Source organism: Amaranthus tricolor, chromosome 9, assembly GCF_026212465.1.
Source record: "Amaranthus tricolor cultivar Red isolate AtriRed21 chromosome 9, ASM2621246v1, whole genome shotgun sequence".
In the NCBI taxonomy this organism is placed as follows: Eukaryota; Viridiplantae; Streptophyta; class Magnoliopsida; order Caryophyllales; family Amaranthaceae; genus Amaranthus; species Amaranthus tricolor.
This window is the reverse complement of record NC_080055.1, coordinates 29,335,033-29,356,878: the sequence shown is the minus strand read 5'-3', so window position 1 is coordinate 29,356,878 and position 21,846 is coordinate 29,335,033. Positions and strand designations below refer to the sequence as shown.

The following is a 21,846-nucleotide window of genomic DNA, read 5'->3' as shown; positions in this document are numbered from 1 at the left end:
TTCATGTGGTTTAGTTGTGGGATTTGAGTGACTTTACATCATTATCGTATCTAGCGTATCCCGGTCATAAAAAACTATGGTCAGGGTCTGGGAAGGGATGAAAGACGACAACTCATATCTATTAGAGTAACTTTACAATAAAATTAGTTACACAATGATGGGGTGAAGAGAGGAGTGATTTCTGGGATGGTGGTGACACACAGTGATGAAGAGGACCGAGTCTACGGTGTAGGCGGCACGTGGCAGCCGCTGCTGCTGGTTGTTGGGCAGGAAACCCAGCTGGTTGCTGCTGCTCGTGGAGGAGGAAGTGCAGCCTGCTGCTGCTGGTTGTGGGGAGGAGCACTGCAGCCTGTTGCTGCCGGCTGTGGGGAGGCGGACTGCAGCTGGGCTTGTGTGCTGCCGGTTGTTTGTGAGGGTGAGGGAACGTTAGGAAGAGAGGGAGAAGAGCGATGGCAGCCGGGTTTTGCAAGGTGAGGGAAGGGTTATCTCACTTAAGACCCTAGCCCATCATTTTTATTTGTTTATTTACTTATTTAAATACATCTTCTTGCGAGGCCCAACTAAGAACTCACCTCCGTATGGTCACACATTTTAATAAAATAATTATTTTGATTCGAACCCCTTTATTTAGAAATCGTAATTGTATTTTTAATATAAGTGTATGCTAATATTTAAATTCGTATATGAAAGGACTTTATTAAAACTACTTTAAAATTAATTTAACATAATTATAAAATCCCCAAAAGTTATTAAAATATTAATTAATAACGTCAGAAAATCTCGGAGTGTTACAGTATCAAGAGGTCATATCTTTTAATCTCATCTACCCCTCATTAAGTAGAATATTTAGCGCTATATGTATAAGAAGGCTGATATGAGTTGCATTTACACTTCTAACCTAATAAAATCTTGTATAAAGAAAATCTTAAAGTATAAAACATATCATATACTCTATGTAGGATATCTCTTTAATCTTTTTAGTTAAACAAGAATTATCAATATATGCCACTAGGACTTAAAAGTAAAAAAGTTAACGACAAAAAATCATTTTAATATAGTATAACAAATTGGTTGTTTAGTGGAGCATTTTTTTTTTTATAAAATACGCAGAAAGTTTGCAAATAATAATTATTATAATGAGATGTAAAAGTGGGTATTATTTTTTAATCATGGAAATCTAATACTAATCCAAGCAATTATACAATATTACTTTCTTTAATTAAAGGGATAACCTCATAAAATGGACATCATTTTGAAAAGGAGAGACTACATGGCAGACACAAATCTGCTAAGCTATAACTTTCAAGAATTTAACCGACTCAATTAAAAATTTAAGTTAGTTTTTAATTGAGTTAATTCTTAATACGGTATCAAAAATCGATATGATAAAAAAGATTCCAAGTTCGGCTCTCATATAAAAGAATGTTTAAGAGTATATAACATCACCCTATAAGCTAAACTAGTCTACTAAAGATGCTCTCTCATTGTTTTCTTCTTTAATTTATACAGGAGAATATTCAGTTTGGGAAATTTTTTTATGGTAACTTTTTTAGTTTTAAATTTTTTGCATGGTGGACATATATATATATATATTTTTTTAATTCGCAAAGTAACAGTTTAATTTCATGTAAGGCTAGCTATAACGTGACCAAAATAATAAATAACTTTTGAAATTAATGTTAATTTTTTCAGTTTTATTATATTATTGACTTATTTTAATGTAGTTTTGTAGATTGTTTTATTAGCAATTGATCATTTTGGGGGTTTAGTAATTTTCTTAGAAAAGAAGAGATTAAGATGAAATCCTTCCACTTGATAAGGAGGCTTTTGGATTTTTTAAGAGCGGTACTTAATTAATTAAAAAAATTTAACTGTGTTATAAATTAAGTGTTAGGCCATATAAAATCACATTTATCTTAATCTAATATTGAGGATTACCACAAGAATTTGAAAAATTATCCTCGATAAGAAAAAATTGAAAATAGCTAGAGAATATAAGTTTATAACCATAAGAAATTTCCCGTTCAAATTAAGTTAAAAAGAGCACAACCAAAATGAAATATTTCCAATTAAATGATAATCTTGTACGTCTATTGTTTTAATCAATTCCCAATAATCAAGTGATGTATTTACTATTCTAGTTGCCAAGTCCAACACTTCTCATATAATCTTGCAGGAAATGTACAACTATAAAATACAAAAATTTACGATATCTATATGAAGTGGTTAAGATCATTTCATCCCTTAATTATAGTTAATAAAAGGTCAAATCAAATGTATAATATATAGAGCTATATGCATAAAGAAAATATGTTTTGGGAAAGTCTATATCCAAATAAAAACAGTCAATCGGACGTCAGGTTTAATTTTAGGTCAGGTTGGATTGTGTCAGGTTTAATTTTAGGTCAGGTTAGATTGTATTTGGTAATAACAATCGGGTTTGATCCAACTTTTTTCATTAATTTTGAGTTGGATACGAGTCAATTTCAGATCAAGTCAATATTTAACAAATCCAGGAATGAATAATTTATTTTAGAGTTTAATTAGCAAATTAAACTTTTGTTTGAATTGATATTTTTTAGAATCACCTCTTTTTCTTAACCACTTATGATTATCATACCATTTGATTGAAATTTTATATTAAAAAAACATTTGTAACTTTCATTTTAATCAACTGAGGATTAATTAATGAAAAACTATTTGTTTATATGTATTTTATTTATTTATATGTTTTTGACTACTGCGGTTTATTATGAGGATTCATCTGTGGATTTTTCTTGAGCCGAGGGACTCTTTAGTCGTATTCTTTTATGGTATGAGTTGCCGCCTTTCTTTCCTTTCTCCACTTTGATTATAATTCCTATGAGTGAAATACGCTGGGTGTGATGATAATGATGATTTTAGTTAAGTTACATTATAATTCAACAAAAAAACTAATAAAACCCATTAAATTTCCCCAGCAAGCAAACATCAAAACATAAAATTCATCATAGAGCAAACAATCCATACAATAACAGAAATTAAATTCTTCGCATCAAACAATCAACGCCAAATTCAAACATTTTATTTCATAAGAAAATACAAATAATCAAGTCAACCCACCCAAAACATTAATTAACAAACCATAATTAATACATAATTAAGAAGCAAATTCAATCTTAACACTCTTAATAATAACATTATTCTTCCCAGCTCTTGGAACCAAACTAACTGTAACACTATCATCATCATCAGCACCCAACTCCTCAATCAACTCAGTCAAACCAACTCTAAATGTAGTCTTATGACCATGCTCTTCACCATGCTTATGTTTATGTGGAACATTCACGAAGCTTCCAGCATATTCTGCTTTTACCTGAAACTTCTTTGATGGAATTTCATCTTCATCATTTATATAAACATCAAATTTAACATATTTATCATGCCGTTTAACTTCCACATCAATAACCAACACTTCTTCTTCTTCTTCCTTCTCTTTTTTGCTCCGAGTCTTCTTTGGTCTTCCTACGTTTGTTCGTATTGTTTTGTTTAATGGTTTCGGGAAGTTTACGACTGTTGAGGTAGTTGATTCCATGGCAGTTGCAGCTTCAGGTGTTTGGGTAACGGATCTTACCCGGACCCGAGATGTTCTTGGAGCGGGTCGGGCATTGCGCCATGGTAGATCCACATTTTGGTATGTAAACCCTAGTCGGGTCGTGTCTAAGCAATCTCTAACTCTTACTCTAACAGCTTGGGCATTTTCATCGTAAAAGATAAATGACGCGTTTAGCCAATCTGCATCGGTGAAATCTCGGTTGTTGGTTGATAATGTTTTCCAAATAAACCACATGCGATCGACGTTAGCGTGGTGAGCGTAAAAAAGTGGATCCCGCGCTGCGGAGTAGAAATTCCCCATGTCTTCAAAATTGGGTTGACGAGGGTCGCCGGTCCAGACATGGACCGGCCCATGTGGTGTGTTCTCGACTGAACCTCCACCTGGGGTGAACCTCGCTCCAGCCCTGTAAGGTTGGCCTAAGAATAAGGATGTTGTTCTTGCATTAGTCACCATTTGACGATACATAAGGGTGAGATTGTTGGAGATCATTTGTTGATCTGACGGATCGTTAGCATCTCCGTCGAAGTTGAGATCCAGCACCTTTGGAGGTCGGTGTGCTGGATCTCGAATTGAATCATATAAAGGAGAGTTTGGATCAGTGTACATAGCAGGCATGCGCATGCCTGCTGATGTGTCCCAGTTCCAAAATGGAATCGCAAAAGTTGGGTCATTAATTAAGCTTCCGAGTATTTTTTCAAAAAAGTAAAGATACCACCTATGGAAAGGGAAGAACAACCAAGAGTTATGGACTTGAAGGTCCAAATTTGGAAACCCAACTTGAGAGTAGGCCCCATTACAATAAGCACAATGCACATTTGCTTGTTGGGTAAAACTTCGTGGATCACTAGCAGGTAACGCTTTCATAAGGGAAATAGCCCTAGTAAATTTTTGCCTATATTGATCGTCGACCAAATGAGCGGGTGGGCGAACCCGTAAGGTAGGTGGGGTGGGTGGGAGGACATAGTCAACTATATTTGTAGCAAGTGGTGGGCAACAATTTAGGTTTCCAGCATTAGGAGGTACGTCAGCTGGCCCACAAGCACTTGGGACTGGGGTTTGCATTGGGGCTGCTAAGAGGAATGTTCCATCACCAAGTGTGGTAGCGGTGCCATACATACCTCCAAGCCCGATAAGTATGTTTCTTCTATCTATTTTATTATTATTGATATTGATATCATTATTTGTAGTTTTTGGGTTTTGGCTGTCATCGTTTTTCATGATGACTTTGCATGTGATTTTTGATTTAAGGCGACGATTTATGTCTTTAGAAAGGAAAAGTTGGGATGTTTTGGGGAATAGGTGGCAGGGAAGCCCCGCCACAGAGGTGTTTGTGGTGGTGGTGGGAGGAGAATATAGGGAGGCCATTGTAATGTGATTGTAGGCAAGTAAACAACTTGTGATTTATTAGGTATTTATAATACAATGGATGTGGTGTAGTAGTGGGTTTATATTATAGTTAGTTTATCAATGAGATTAATTAAAAAATTAGATATAAAAGGAATCTTTGATATTTAATAATGAATTATTTAAATACTAATCCAAACCATAATGAAACTACCACGTGATGAAAATTATTGAAAGGCTAACCTCATATGGAGGGATTATGGTTGAAATTAAACAAATAGTACCCAAATTAGAAAATGTTGAATTTTATAGCTAGTAACAATAAACGATTTAATCAAGTTATAGGTTAAATAGCTAATGACAAGTTTTTAAGGGAGTTAATGACTAGTTGATGTTTTTTTTTTTAAAAAATTTTTTTTAATTATTATTATTGGATAGACAGAGGGAAAAAGAATATTACGTGATAATAGAATTTATGATTTTTCTTGAAAAATAGCACTTGCTTTTTAATTGAGTTAAGATTCGATTCTCAAGACTAATCGATGGAAATTAGGCAAATGATTAGTCTTACTACAAGTAGATTAGCTCACTAATGTAGCTTACACAAAAATTATTGAATGGATATGAAAGGATCAAAATGCCCTCGAATAGATCATACGGTCATCCCTCAAACACCTGTCCTCCATCCGTTGAACGCATAGGCGGATGTAGTGTATAACCTTGGATAGCACCTGCTACTCACGATTAAAAAAAATTAGTTTTGAGAGACTTAATTTAGTCTTCACGCTCGACTGTAGTATATTATTGTTGCATTGCCATGGGATTATTATTGTATTATACTGCTTGTACATGTCAATTTAGAGTAATGATTTTTTTGGTCGTTCATTTTACAAATAATATTTTACTGAAAATTTTACAATTTATATTATTTATTTACTTCAAACATTAGTTGCTACTCATAAGTTTGGTTCATGCATCTGCCCCCGAATACAAATCAAAAAATCTCTTTCCGTTTTTGGAAGGGCTTAACTCGAAAAGTCTGAACACGATCGTCTTTCATTTCCTGTGTAGAACTTTAGCTGGATAATAACGAGACTTCTTTAAAGCATAAAACAATACAAATTTTCATTTTTATGTTAATTTCCTAATATGACATACAAATATATTTTATTATCACAATTGGTTGAATAAATTAATAGTTAGGCAAGGTTTATATATAATAAAGTACTTCATAAAATACGTGCTCTCTTGTCCTTATTATTATTATTATTATTAATTATCAAAACAAGATATACTAAATATTTGATACTCTTGAAAAAGTCATCTTACTTTGAATTACGTGGGGGAGACTGCTTAATAATCTATAATGTGAATTGAGTTTTGTTTTAATTGGAGTAAATATTATTATTCTTAGATAAGAATTTAGTAAAGATTCAATTCTCACCCAACTGTCTTTATGGATAAACTTACATTGTAATAAAAAGTCTAATTAATAGAAAAGTTTTAGAGATTAGACTGGCAAAACATACTTAGACATTGCATTAATTGCGAATTTTATTCTAAATTTATAAGATAAACACGGTTAATTGGGATGTTATTTGGTTTATTTAAATGTAAATTATATTAATATCAATCAGTACTATTAGATTATATAGGGTCAAAAATAATATATCGGCAAGTATGTAAAATCAAATTGGATATTTAATTAGAATTGGAGTCATTATCACTTGCAGAACTCTAGTTACTTTGATTCCTCTTTCGATAAAAAATGCAATAGGCAAACAATTATTAGAATATAACAGTAATAATCTTTAGAAATAATATTAAGATCATAAGATAGGGCATAGGTTGCTATATTTTAATTACTCCATTCATTTCTATTTGATGTTCCTATTTTCTATTTTAGGTAATTGTATTTGTTGCTCTATTAGAAAATTTTTGTGATCTCCGTATTTTTTTACTAACTTTATTATATATATATATATATATATATATATATATATATATATATATATATATATATATATTGAATGATTATGCATAGCTTTTACTTTTTCTCTGTTAAATTTATTATTTAATATAAAATAATATCTCAATCATTTATAAATAAGATTCATCATCATCATACCTAGTATAAAGGAGAATCCGATTAAAGAGTCCTTTAGCTCAAGAAAAATCCTCAATGAGACAACACGTGTTGACCATTAACAAAAATTAAAAAATATAAAAGTAAAAATAAGAAGGTAGGAAGATAAAAAAACGAGTAAAAGTACAATATGTAAAAGTTAAGAAATAATAACAATAATAATTAATAAGTAAGTGGGACAAAATTAAAATAAAAATTTCAACTTTTTTTAATTTTCGTGAATATTTCTTATAAAAACACCAGATGAAGTCAAGTTTATAGTTTATTTTAAATATCATTTAAATTATAATAAGATAAGATAGTATATTTGAAGCATTTGTTTACTTTGGATATTGTTTACCAAATCTTACGTGCATCACTCCCTCTACAATTTGTCAAATTTTTATATGACCTCAGACCTAATAAGAATCGCATTGGATAAGCTATAATAGCTTTTCAAATTCGCCCTTTAATAAATAGCCAACACTCATTTTATAACTGATAACTAATTTCTATCAAAATTATTCATAACAATAAATTTAAAACAATTGGATTGAAAATCAACACTTTTAATTAGATAAATAAGCTAAAAACTCCGGTTAATCACTCTCTACCAATCAGACACTAAAAGAATAATTAAAAAAATGTTGTTTATCAATAAAATAATGTTGGGATATTTTTTAAGAGTAATTATTTTGCGAATTTAGTTGAATGTGTAGTTATACATACGCTAATTTAGCACCACTAAAATTAAAGAGATTTTTTTTCAAAAAATATATATTAAGATCACAAATCATTTTACTTTGGGATATTATTAGCTTTAATTTTTTCAAATAATAATAAATCATTATTATTATTATTATTATTATTATTTTGGGATATTGTTAGCGTTAATTTTTTCAAATAACAATTTTTTTTATGCAAAAAAGTTGCATAAAACAATTGAAGACAAACTGACAATGACAAATTGTGCTTGTATGAAGTACAGTTGTAATTCTACAATCCCAATCAGAAAACTTTTAATATATATAAAAAATTGAACAAATGAATAATGTATAGTATTATTTAAATTGTGATGCGAATATTTTGATTTTGATTCCGACCTGCTTGTATTTTTTTAGTATTCGTACGTATATGTATGTTTGTCAATTATCTTTGACCATGTTTTCATTTTTCCTTGTAAACTTGCTAGATATTGGTAAGAAGAGTATTCTCATTGAGTTTATTATTCAAGTCCAGCCTATTAAAGTATAATGCTTACTTATTGTATTTTTAATGCCTATTTACCGTATCTTTAAATGTATACTTATATTATTTTTAATACATACTTACAATATTTTAAAATTTTATGATGGGTCGACCCAATTAGAGATGGTCTCTAAAATAGACCGTCTTTTACAAGAATTTGTGTTTATTATTTATAGTAAATTGTCACTATCAGTAGCTTATTTGATAAGATGTTACACTAGCAAGAAAAATTTAGGGTTTAAATCTCAGCAACCACATTTTATTTTATATTTTAAACAACCTTTCTATAAACTTCTATGTGACATAATTGTTTATAAGCCGCTGTGTGACTCAGCGATTTATACATTAGATATACATTTTTCTAAAAAGGTTATATTTTCTATTTTTATTTAATAAATGAACTATTGTGTTACATAGCTATTTATTAAAAATGATAAATCGTTTTGTGTCATAGCAATTCACTCTACAGTTTTTGAAAAAAAGTAATGATCATACAGTAGATTGAAAAATAAATTTTAGTTTATAATAAAGTCAAAATTATATATTGTTTATTAATTATTAACAATAAGTTTTAAAGAGAAGTGATCTTTGGGCTTGATGAAATATGGTAGAATTTTTGAAATTCTTAAGTGAAAAAAAAAAAAATTAATTAAATAAATTAACTTTCAAACATTTTCCAAAAGTAAGCGTCCAAACCTCAAAGCTGTGCTTTGGAGCTGTTCGCAGTTACTAACTGCGAACAACATATAAGACAAACTAGCTGTTCACAGTTACTAACTGCGAACATATATTTTGTCTTATATGCTGTTCGCAGTTACTAACTGCGAACAGCTAATTAATTTTTTTTTCCCTTTATTTTTGAGTTGTTGTTTTTTGTAATTGCATTAGAGACATTAGAATAGGTAATTACAAGTCGATGTATCTTTAAGGCGACATGATTCATCGCCAAAACTCCGATCATTCATAAGTCAAAGTCTGGGGGCTATGATAAAGTAATTAAATGTATATACAACAAAATATATACAAATGTGTGAAATGTACAAGTCAATTAAAATATATATATATATGTACATAGTTGATCCAAATATACAAAAGATAATCGTTAACGCTCACGAACCCTCATCTACCTTATCCAACTGAGTTGGTCTCCTTCGCCTCCTACGATAGAAAGAGGCGTTCGCGTGACGTTCTGGCAGTGGAGGGGACTGGTACTGTGATGGCACAGCCTGCGAGGTCCCCGCAGCGTCAACGGGATATGAATGATCCATCTCCTCCAAATGGTAGTCATAAGAAGGAGAGCATGCCATGTGCGTATGGGAGGTAGTCGGTGAGTGCTGTGCAGCGACTTCTGGTATGAAGTGCTGGAACTGCGAGCCGAAGAGCATGCCATGCGCAATCTCCCTCACCGGCTCCTCCTGGCTGTACCGCATCACGTCTGCCGCACCTTGTGCCCGCAATTAATATTTAGCTAATGTAACATTTTATTATTTAATTGGCAACTTAATCAAATAAATGCAAATGAAGACTTACAAATTGGGTCATCGTAGGCGCAGCAGGTGCGTAATGTGCTGCTTCCAAGATGGCACGTGGTGTCATCCATCGACGCGTGATGGAGAGGAACCACGGCATATAGTCAGGTGTAGTAGGTGCGCCAACAACATCGATCGGCGCACCTTGTGCCAGCAGCTCAAGTCTATGATCCCAACGAGCGATGTGGCGCCCGTTGATCTCCATCCAGTTTGCCCCGGCTTGATTTCTTCGCGAAATTAGGTGCAGCTGGGGTTCAGTGTCACAAGGCGGTGGAATGCCCTGTACCAACCCATATTGGCGCATTACTCGCTCTGGCAGATGTACTTCGACAATGTCGAAGCATATGAGTGGCACAGAAGCCCTCCACGCCCCAGAATGAATCCCCGAGTGTTCGGGTACAGCTGCGTAGGCTTCCGCTGGGTATGGGTCCCACAAAAACTAAAATACATGTTATGAAAAAGGTAAGTGATATGTTGATTAAATTGTACTAATGTTAATGAGTACTGCAATGTTTACCTGGTTGGGTCGTAGGAGGTCTAATTAATCTCGGTAGAATCCTAGACTGCTGCCGGTGTGCTTGCGCGTCCGGCGGGCAAAATTCCACCTTGAACCGTACGCAACATCTGGGGCTGGTTGTGATGGAGGAGCAGTATCACCACGACCAACGGTTCTATAAGGTTGGCCGATAAGAATATGCTCCCACGCCCACAGCTAACGATCGCAAATGTAATTAGTATGTAATTAATCAAATGTTGATGAGAATTAAATATTATTGTTATTACTTGTAATATGACTAGTGGTCCTGCAATCTCTTTGACGTTCTTATGGGCAGCACCACAAAGCCTCCTGTACAAGTATGCTAGGGCTGCGGAGCCCCAGCTATACTCGGCGATGTGCTCCCACGGGTCGTCAATAATGTTAAGTATAGGAGCTGTATTTGGTTGCTTGTTTTATCGGCAAACAACACAGCACCTATCAAATATAGGATGTACGCCTTGGCGTACCTCGAAATGGTGCCCTCATCAGCATCTCCGGGGAGTTGCGTGTAGGTCTGAACCAACCATGTGCATCGCAAACCACTCCCCCTGATCACTTCCGGTGGAGGGCGTTCTCCCAAAATGCGATGCACCATGTCACGCCAGCCTGATAGCTGGCGTCCGCCTGTACAAACGACACGTACCTCTATGGGAAGCCGCGTTAGTAAGGCTACATCAAGCAATGTGATGGTAGCCTCACCTAGAGGGAGATGAAATGTATGCGTCTCCTGACGCCATCTCTCGACCAGTGTCGTGATAATGGCACGGTCAACTCTGCCGTATGCTACGAGGTGAAAGTCGTATAACCTCGTTAGCTCTAATTATGGGATGATCCTATCATTGATCACCCATGGAACAGAATCTGGATGCCTGGTGCCCAGTGTTTCCGCATCAGACACCTAAGAATATTGAAATATAAATAAGTTACTTGTATGTACGCAATAGTAAAATGTAAATCATAACTATCGTAAACTAACCTGGGCATCCCAAAGAGGAGTACTCCTGTGCTCATGCTGCATGGTTAACACACTAGGGTCTACGGGTCCTGGAGCTGCTGGATCCATCTCCTCTACTCCTGAGAGCTGCATGACAGAAGATGTCGAGTGAATGTGTCCAGCAGACACACTGTCACTACCCAATACACAAGAATCGTGCTTACCCTTATAGGTAACAATACGCCACGACGATAAATTAGAGTCAAACGTAGCTCTAAGTTTCCACGAACAACCCCGCTTGCACTTTAAGGCCAGGACAGTTTGGTTCGAGGTCTCCGTTCTGTACTCCACATTTCTCCCAATATGATACACTCTGATAGCTTCCAACAACGATTCCTTGTTATCAAACATCATACCCTTCTCAAACTCTCCCTGTTCGGTGTATGTGGTATCACAAGCCCAAGTCCTCTGCATACTCGTTTAAAGGTGGACAGAGGGCATAAGGTGTAGGAGGAATGATTGTAGGAATGTTGCCTAGAGTCATGTCATTTGCTAGCGCATCCTCATCGATATCCATATCGTCCTCAGAAGGATCGTCAATAAGCTCATTACTCTCATTTCCATCATCCCAAGGTCCCATCTCAGCAATTTCTCCTAAGTTAACCATTGAGGGATTTACAGTTTCCTGAGTTAATATAGGCATAGGGGTAGGAGTAGGGTTAGAAGCAACTACATTTCCTAATGGTACTTCTTCTACGTATAACTCCAAAGAGGGAATTTGGGTGTACTTTGAATGCTCCCACATCGCATCTATAGCCTCATCATCCTCAACAGGAAAGGCAATAAATTCTCCACTCAAGGCATATTTAAAACTTATATTTAAGGTATTTCTAGTAGGGTCCAATCCAATCTTAGAAGATATAAAACGTCTAAAGTGGTTCAAATCCATGTTCGAATTGCAAGCAAACAACTTACGTTTTCCCCCAACATAATGAACTTTGCCATTATTTTATCTAATACAACCATTCCAAAAGCATACTATAGTGACGCGAAATGATGCCATTTTCTAACATTAATACAAAGAAAATCAACATCAACATTAACTTATGTCCATACAAGTACATTATATTCATTTGATTATAATCTTTTTTGGTCTACAAATTATTCAAATCCATAATGTAGCCAATTTCATACATATATAATACACATAATCCAAATAATAAATCAATTCATAAGTTCACAAATAACATTTCTAATACCAACATCAACATCAACATTTTCTAATAATATTCAAATAATACAACAACATTACTTCAAAATCCAACATAAAGCTATAAAAATAATTAGAAATTACCTTCAATGCTTATGGATGATTAAGATTAGTCTTGATTTAACAACTACAAACCTACATTTGAATAAATAAACAAATTTGATTAAAACCCTAAAATCTAAATATACACCAAAAAAACACAAAAAAATTTACCTTTGCGCAAGCTATAGTATCCCACACTAATTCTGAAGTGCCAAATTGAAAGAGGATTGCACGATTTGAAGGAATGAATCAATAATTTTAGAGGGAGAAGGTGGAAATGTCGAGTGAAGTGGTTTGAGAATTGAGATTTTGCGAAAAACAGAAACTGATCTGATTTTGTAGATCAGGTCTGTTCGCAGTTAGTAACTGCGAACAGCATATAAGACAAAACATCTGTTCGCAGTTACTAACTGCGAACAGCTAGTTTGTCTTATATGCTGTTCGCAGTTAGTAACTGCGAACAGCTCCAAAGCGGGTTTGGACGCTTACTTTTGGAAAATGTTTGAAAATTAGTTTATTTAATTAATTTTTTTTTTCACTTAAGAATTTCAAAAATAAGAGGTCTAAGTATATGGACTGGGCTCTTTGGAAATTATACCTTTGGACTATTTTTTTTCTAGAAGTTGGTAGAGTACAGGCTAGGCCCATAGAAAGGAATGTCTTGGGGAAAAACATTAATTTTTTTTTTTGAGCTTGCTCATTGTGAGACGCTTTCAATTGAATTGGTCAAACTATTTCAAAAAATTGCTTTCTGTAAAATGTGAAATCATATTTTATTATTTTTAATAATTTTTTACTAATAAGCTGCTTATATGGGTCTATTTCACAGTGAGACGGTTTCATACAAGACTTACTGAGGAGAAAATAGTGAAAATTGAACGAAATCCTTAAATAGGACTTCGTTATAATGGCTATATGGTGTGCTGTATAGCTAACTAGATCCATGAAGTTAATCTCAACATAAAAATTGTTCAAGATCTGTCCTAACAAGATTCACACTTTTTCATGTGCAAGTTTGTGCAAAACTTTGTTAAAGGGAATATTTTGGCAAATTATTTAATGAGATGGTCTTATAGACAGACTATCTCTATTGAGTTAACCCATATATATTTAGTATGTTAGAGTGATTATTTATAATTTTAAAATAATTAATTAGAGAAATGAGCTAATTATGAGACGATCTCTATTGAGTTAACCTATATATATTTAGTGTGTTAAAATAATCATTTATAATTTTAAAGTGATCAATTAGAGAAATAAACAATTATAATATGTGTGTATCTCATAATAAGACGGTTTCATATAATAATTAACTCATACTCAACAACACATTGTTATTAATTCGGATTTGAAGAATTTTTGTCACATAAATTCCAGCCGAGCAAATTTTATAAAATTATTTATGTAATGATTACATGATTTGCTAGGCTAAGGGGAGAAAACGATTATATGATAATCGATAACACAACTTTGTTTAAGAAAAGCGATATTCACTGCAAATGTTCAAAACGCAATAGCTACAACAAAATTTATTCTTGGTTGGATAAACAGCTTATTTTTTTCCTTTTCTTTTAATTTTTTTTTGAAAGGATTTTTTTATTTAGTATGATGCATTAAGTAAAAATTATTTTATATGGTTTGTCTGTTTAGTTGAATTCAATTTATGCATTAAATATGAAAGATACATTAGAGCTGTATGACATGGACTAGTTCAAATCCTCGAGGGTTAAGAAATATTCATTATTTTTTTATTTTATTATGTATGCTCTTTTCTTGCATATAGAAGTACTAAATTATCAAGGAGTTGACTTCGCATTAATTTAGGGTGAAAGATAGCTTTAAAATAATGAATTTATATTCTTGGAAAAATAATTCATATGTAATTCCACATAAAAAAAATTAAAAGAGATATTAAATAACATATAAATTTGATGGAATTCTCCTCTAATTGCCAATTGGTTTTAGATAGGAACCTCATTAGGTTTGTTTGCAGTCAATACTCCTCTTAATGTAGATCTTGTTTTGTACAAACTTAATAACAAATTTATCAAATTTATTTTACTTGGACTATTTAATATATGTTAGATAAGCGACTTAAAGTGATTCTGTCTCATTCAACATTTTGTGTTAATTTAACACTTCAATTAAAATAAACTTGACTTCTATTTTTAAAAAGTACACTATTCATATTAGGTTTGTTCAATGGGGCGGATAACCAACAAAAAGTAAGAGGAATTTATAACGAGTCCAATTCGATAAAACCTTATTCAATTAGGCTCGATTATGACTAGTATGCTTCTCCTACAAGCAAAACAACTAATAGAAGTATTAGTCTTACTACCCAATTGCACAATCCATCTCCAAGGTTCAACATCTACCTCAATTCCTCCCATCCCTATACGTTATTGCTTGTTTACTTAATTGTTCATCAAGTGATCAAGAAGATCTCACCTTCTTCTCCGGCGATCGGTGGAGCTCACTCCCAACCCCACAATCGGTATTTGATAACTTAAGGTGGGAGCGGGAGAGGAAGTGTAGCTCCACTGCCGCCACCTAGTAAGATAGCAAAAATTATTACGCTTATTAGTGAGTTTTTTATTTTATATATGTATTTTAAAAAATATATATTAAACTAGTTAGCGAGGTGTGCATCACACCTCTAATGCCAGACAAAGATGTTGGCGTATTGCTATCATCTTTTGCCTGACAAAGTTGATAAGCTGCCATCATTCATACTATGTAAAGTAGGTGGGCCACCACCACCTTTGCTTGAAAAAGGAGGTGTTTTTCCACCACCCTTTCCCGGCAAAGGAGGTGGACCACCATCGCCTCCTCCAGGAGCCATGAGTTCCTTGAGTGCAAAAAATGCCACAACAAAGCTAAAGAGGTCACCTTACATGGACAACTCATTTCGGCTTGTAAGAGCAAAGATGGAAGGATCTGCCCATGTGCAAAAATCATCTCAAGGCAAGAAGAATGGTGCTTTCAAAAATGGTGTTGGTAATGGAGGTCAAAGCATGGCTGATGCACTAGCAGAAATGACCAAAAAGTATGTACAAATATTGTGTAACAATTATGAGTCTATTATCTGATAGAGTATATAAGTATATACTATATTTAATCATTAACTTTAACTTATTGGTTAAATTTCTTTTTTGATGTTATAAACTCTATATATTATCCTCAAAATATCCAAATATGTGTGTATAGAAAAGATAACTCTCTTCAAAACATGCAAACTTAATACTTATAGTGGTATACATCCTTCGATCTGAGGGGTCATAACACCTATACCCCTTCTGGTTTCTCCCATACCCCACAAACACACATTTGACTGCTCTCGGCTCCAGTTTATTGTGTACCCGTTTAGGACAATGAACATAGACTATGCATCCAAAGATTTAGGGAGGTAAGGAGTGTGAGGAAGGTATTGGCTGATACATTTGGAGGGCTTTCAAGGGAGTTTTGTAGTGTAAGATTTTTTTGGGAAGTCTATTGGTGATATAATTAGCTGTGGCTATGGCTTCATACCAGAGGTAGGTGGGAACATGTGAGTCAAGTATAATAGCACGAGTCATCTCTAGCAAGGTTCTATTTTTCCTCTCAGCTACACCGGTTTGTTGGGGGTTGTCCGGATAAAAAGTTTGATGGATTAGGCCTTTACTAGTGATGAATGAAGTCAGAGTTCACATATTCTCTACCGTTATCCGTCCTCAAAATACGGGGTTTGGTCTGGAACTAGGTACAGACCATATTATAAAAATCAACAAAAACTCCAAACACCTTAGATTTATGTTTAAGGAAGTAAATCCAACTCATCTGAGTACAATCATCAATAAAAATAATATAATATGAGAAATCATGTATTCCTGTTTCAGGAACTGGGCCCCACAGATCAGAATGAATAAGCATAAAAGGCAAACTAGTTTTATTCATACTATTAGAATACGAATATTTATGACTTTTTGCAAGAATACATGTTTTACATTTAAAGTCTAAGTTAAACCCAGCTAAAGTAGGTCAAAGTTTCTCTAGATACCCTACAGATGGATGTCCAAGTCTTCAATGCCAAGTCCACGATTGTCTTTCCTTTGACCCGTGAGCAAGAACTGCTTTGCCATTTTGAACCGTCTCCTCCAAGTAGTACAATCCTCCTTTCTCAATATCACGCTCAATAATTTTCCCTGTCTGAGCATCCTGCACGAGACAACAACCGGTTTTCATGAGCACAGTACAATCAAGATCTCTTGTAAGTTGGCTGACTGACAAGAGTTTACGTGAAAGATCGGGAACAAATAAGCAATTATTTAATTTGAGATTTTTTGAAAAAGAAATTATTCCAGCTCCCTTGACTTTAATTCCTTCCCCATTAGCAGCTTAATGAGATTTTTTTCGGTCTAACATAAGTCAAAAAATCTTCCGGTTCATAGGACATAGTGTCTGGGGCTCCATAATGGAAAATCCATCCACTATTAAAAACACAAGGCACAATTATTAGGTGAAGTAAAAGAAGTATGTTTGTATGTCTCTTGGGGCTCCACGTAGCCCTTCCCTTTTTGTGAAGGATCATACGGCCATCTTCTTCCCTTCCAAACCTTAGATCTCTGTATGTGAAAGATTGGGTTTTTGTCTCTCTGTTACGTGCGGTGCTGTTAATGGCTGCTTCTTCTTTGTTTTCATCGGTTTTTTCTTCCACACACAAACTTCCTTCTTAGTTTTTGTCGGTTTTTTCTCCATCATAGAAAATGATGACGTTTATGTGAAGTTGTACATGACCAACTAACACTCCACCTTAGGTAGGAGCCACTTACTGGCATTATTTTAATAGAATTTATTTGTTGTATAGGAAAGGAAAGAAGCTAAGGCAGCATTAAACGATCAAACATTGTTAAAACCAAAAAATCATGAGAAGAAAGTAGATGTGAAACTGCTTTGGAGGATCTTCCAGTTGGCGTATAAAGTATATACCTTTGCAGGAGGGCAAGATAATCGAACTGAAAGGCTAACAAAAGAGCTAGTTAACGAGATGGAGACTGATCCCATCCAGCTTTGAGTCCTGTTTTTGTTCCTGGATTCTGTTGAGGGGTGTTCAACGGGCCGGGCCGGGCCTTCATTTTGAGCTTTTATCCGGCTCGTTTACGAAGGTTTTTGTAAGGACCAGGTTATTAATGGGCTGGATCGAAAGCGGACTCTACTATTATTAAAATGAAGCGGGCTATAAAAGGGATTAATTAGGGTCAGAAACGAGCCTTTATAAATAGTATAATTGATGAATAATTTAATTATTATAAATGTCAGTGCCAATGTGAATTATTAACGTTTCTATAATTTAATTATTAGAAATGTTAATTTAATTATTATAACGGGCTGGGCTAGGCAGGGTTCGGCTCTGACTTTAAAATCGTGCCAATGTAAAGCCCAGTTTAAATGAATCTTATTCAACTGGCTCTTATTCCTTAAGTTTGACTCGGCTCATGTCTGGCCCCCATTGAACCATGCAGTAGAGGACTTGAGCTAATAATAGTGGAGCTGGTTAGACTTTTGATAATCTATCTTGCAGCGCGTAAAAGTTGCAACAACTTCATTGTAGTTTCGTGTACAGTCCGTTATAAATCGAGATTTTATTCCATATTGTTTTTTTTATATAATTGTAAATCATTTTTGAAGTCATGTCAAATTGGGTTCGATTACAATGTCGGGTAAATTTTAGATTATCGAGTCTATTTTAAGCACTTCTATCTGAAACTGATAAAATAAGACAATGCTACCAACTAATTTAACAAGCCAACCAATAACAAACATTCAATATCCAATTGGCAAACACTCTTATAGCTATTAGAAGGTCAAACTGAAAAGAAAACTTTGAAGTTTGATTAGGACTTTTTTTAATGTAAGAACAACTCAAAAAGGCCATATGAGAAAATCAAAAGCATTAGTATTTCAATTGGACTTTCTTATATAAAGTAGATTTTGCATTTATAGACTTGGACAAACAAAGATCCCTACATTGATTTAAGTCTCTAGATATAATATATCAAGGAATATGTCAAATGAACCAGCGTCACATGCTTAAAATGTTTTCTCTTTTTTAGTATATTCTTTGGATTTATATTATTAGAATTATTTTTTACACATTCTTTTCATACTTCCTCCTATTACGATCAAATGACCTACTTGTATTTTTGGCACTATATAACAATAATCACTCATTGTACTGTGTTCTTAATTTAAAAATTAAAATATAATCAAGTGAAATCTTATTTGATTTTATTTTAATGTAAATTTTATTAATATCAATTTTTTTATATATTTAGAAATGAGATAGTATATTAACTACTGTATACCAGAAGCACTTGTGGCTCAATAGATAGAGCATCTGCATGTAGAGCAGAAAGTTTGGGGTTCGATCCTTACTGGGCGCAAGTATCAATTGGGAGGTTTCTTAACTGTGTGCATCTCTCTTTACTCCCTCTTTGGGAAAACATATATGAAAAACCCCATTCGAACCCTGCTTTACTTTTTTTTATATAAATTGGTTTAAAACGTGAAAACAAAGTAAAGTATATAAATTGCATTCTAGGGGTAAGTGTGTTTTATGACTTTAGATTTTCTAGACATATTAGAAAATGATAATGAGAATATGTACTCCTAAAAAGTGAATATGTATACTTGTTTGAAGTTGCATATGTATATAGACAAAAGCCACTAAAACTATGTATTCACAAAGACCGAATCTGTACCCTTATTTTATTTTCAATATTTTAAGTGGTTTTCATATAATCTTTTTATACATCAATTTGAGTAGACCGTATATTATGCAAGAAATATTTAAATAAAATGATAGAATATTGATCTAATAATATATATATATATATATATATATATATATATATATATATATATATATATGATGAAAAATAATTATATATTTACTACTATAAAAATTTTGTTGATTAATAAGAAATAAATTTTGAATTTTTCTGACAATTTTTTTAATAAAAAGTAGTCTAACTAGATGAAAACACAAAGTGCAGAACAATTCAAAAAAGGTAGCCGATATAACTAAATAAAAATACACACCCTTCCACGGTTCCAAGGTAGCCGATATATATATAAAAGAAATTGTGGGAAAAATAATTATGATTTATTATTATAAATTTTCTTTTTTTGAAATGTGATTTATTATTATACATGGGTACTAATTCGATTCTTGTACCAATTTTGTTCACCCTAGGATTAAAGTTAACTTAAGTGAATTAATGGTTGAAAAGTTAACACTAGTTACTACTAATAGTACAAATTAAAGAATAATAATAATACATCAACATCTATGAACAATAAACTTATCATTGGTTAAGTCTATCTCAGTCTTCCATTAACCTAGTTCAACATATACAACACCAAGATGGGTTTAACTGAATGAGACTCTAGGATGGTAATGGATTGGGTTTAGATCGAATTTTTTAGATCTATTAATTTTTAATGAATCTATATCTGAAATAGAATCCTTACGATTTGATAATTTGAGAACTGGACTTAAACCTGCCGAGTCTGATGAGTTTAGGGTCTTAAATAGGTCTTATACGGGTTTTATTGAGTCTTAATTCAAACTTTTGTGCTTAAACTTTTTATATTTTAAAGGTTTAATAGTATCAAAATGATTATATATGTTGTATATAAGTCTAAATTGAGTTCAAATAAATATTAAAATATGATTAGAATAAATTTAAAATTCATTTTGGGTTAAGTTATAGGTCGGGCCTAACGCCGGTCTGATAGGTCTAACAAGTCTGAATCTTAAATAAGTCTGAAAAAAATTTAAGTCGCATTTAAACTCATTTAATGTATAAAATTTTTTTTTTCGAAAATGTCCAATAAAATCTTAGACCATGATCAACTCAACTCAAAAATCGTACAAGAGACCTCATGTTTAGACTCTTTTAATATACACAAGAAATTGACATGGACTCCTCCATATTTTCACATTATTGAGTGTGTTTTACTATATACGTGTTAGGAATAGTAATACGGATACCTATTCAAATTCAATTCAATATAATTAACAGCAGAAAACGACGACGTATGAGCTAAGACAATAAAAGGCAAGTGTATTTGAAATATAGATTTGATCCTATCTTTATAATAACACATGCTTCAAATGTCATTTTATAATGAAAAGTTATGTCTTTATATTTGTATATCATCATTATTATATGTACTTGATCTACTTCTATTGACTACTTATTTATTGGATAATTTGCTTCTTGATAATGACTAAGTGATGTGAATTCTTTTTTTTTTTTTTTTATCAAATGATATGCATAATACTAAATAATGTTATAGTCTTATATAAAGTAGATTTTATAAGATGGTTAGAAATATTACTGACTAATGTCATATAAAATATAAACGCCTAAATAATTCGAGAAATGTATCTTTTTTATTGAAAATAAAGTTTATATTGTTAGATTAATGCAAAACACAACTTAATAGACATTTTTAGGAGTATGTGAGTGAAATAATATGCATAACACTAAATATTAAGGCCGGGGTTGATGATTAAAAATTAAAATAGTATAGACATAGCGATAAATAATTATCAAAATGTGAAAGAAGAATCTTATAATGAACTTATGCCTTAAGTTTTTGTTTTTAGATTGATGCAACTTTATTTTAGAGATGTAGCAATAGCTTATCTATCTACTCTATTAAAAAATTAATGTTTTTATTTTATTTTATTTTATGTAGATATATTTAGGACGATGGGCCATCTCATCCTATTTAATTACATCAATTTGTTTTAGTTAAGTTATATAGCAGGTTGAGGGAATGAGAACGACTAGCGAGAATTAAATTTGTAATGTTGTTGAAAAAGTGATACATGCATGCTTAAACTGTAAGTCTAACAAAACACAAAATACATTATTCACTAGTGAAAAAAAACATATCTGCTGCTAATCATTTGCTGTGGTTTTTAATATATGCAGCAATAAATAGAAAAAAGAATTAGAAAAAAAAAATAGTCAACAAATGCTGCGTTTATTTTAGTTGCCCGCAACATATAATCTTATGGATCATCAAATGTTGCGGTTTTGTCTTTGCCCGCAGCATATAACCTCTTCAAAAACCCGCCGTTTAACGTTAAAATGCAAAACATTCATCTTCATTCTGCTGTTTCATTAAACTACGAATGTTTTCGCATTCTCTTTCAAAAACCTCTT

The 21,846-nt window shown here is 32.9% G+C and overlaps 2 protein-coding genes across 2 annotated transcripts; one reads left to right on the top strand and one right to left on the bottom strand.

The window, feature by feature from the left end:
• Window positions 1–2,970: 2,970 nt before the first annotated feature.
• Window positions 2,971–4,995, bottom strand: LOC130823559 (polyphenol oxidase, chloroplastic-like). Its single transcript, XM_057688206.1, has one exon. The coding sequence runs from the start codon at window positions 4,958–4,960 to the stop codon at window positions 3,140–3,142; it is 1,821 nt and encodes a 606-aa protein (XP_057544189.1). The 5' UTR covers window positions 4,961–4,995; the 3' UTR covers window positions 2,971–3,139.
• An 8,984-nt stretch (window positions 4,996–13,979) lies between these two features.
• On the top strand, window positions 13,980–18,441 carry LOC130823558 (uncharacterized protein At4g04980-like). The gene is made up of 2 exons (XM_057688205.1): window positions 13,980–15,674; window positions 17,472–18,441. Exons 1-2 carry the CDS (start codon window positions 15,301–15,303, stop codon window positions 17,497–17,499), a joined length of 402 nt encoding a protein of 133 aa, XP_057544188.1. The 5' UTR covers window positions 13,980–15,300; the 3' UTR covers window positions 17,500–18,441.
• The last annotated feature ends 3,405 nt before the right edge of the window (window positions 18,442–21,846 follow it).

Bases quoted from the DNA above. Each gene is read 5' to 3' on its own strand.
- LOC130823559 (XM_057688206.1), bottom strand. From the start codon at position 4,960: ATGGCCTCCCTATATTCTCCTCCCACCACCACCACAAACACCTCTGTG.
- LOC130823558 (XM_057688205.1), top strand. From the start codon at position 15,301: ATGTTGGCGTATTGCTATCATCTTTTGCCTGACAAAGTTGATAAGCTG. The intron at 15,675-17,471 runs GTATGTACAAAT...TTTGTTGTATAG, and splicing joins CTAGCAGAAATGACCAAAAA to GAAAGGAAAGAAGCTAAGGC.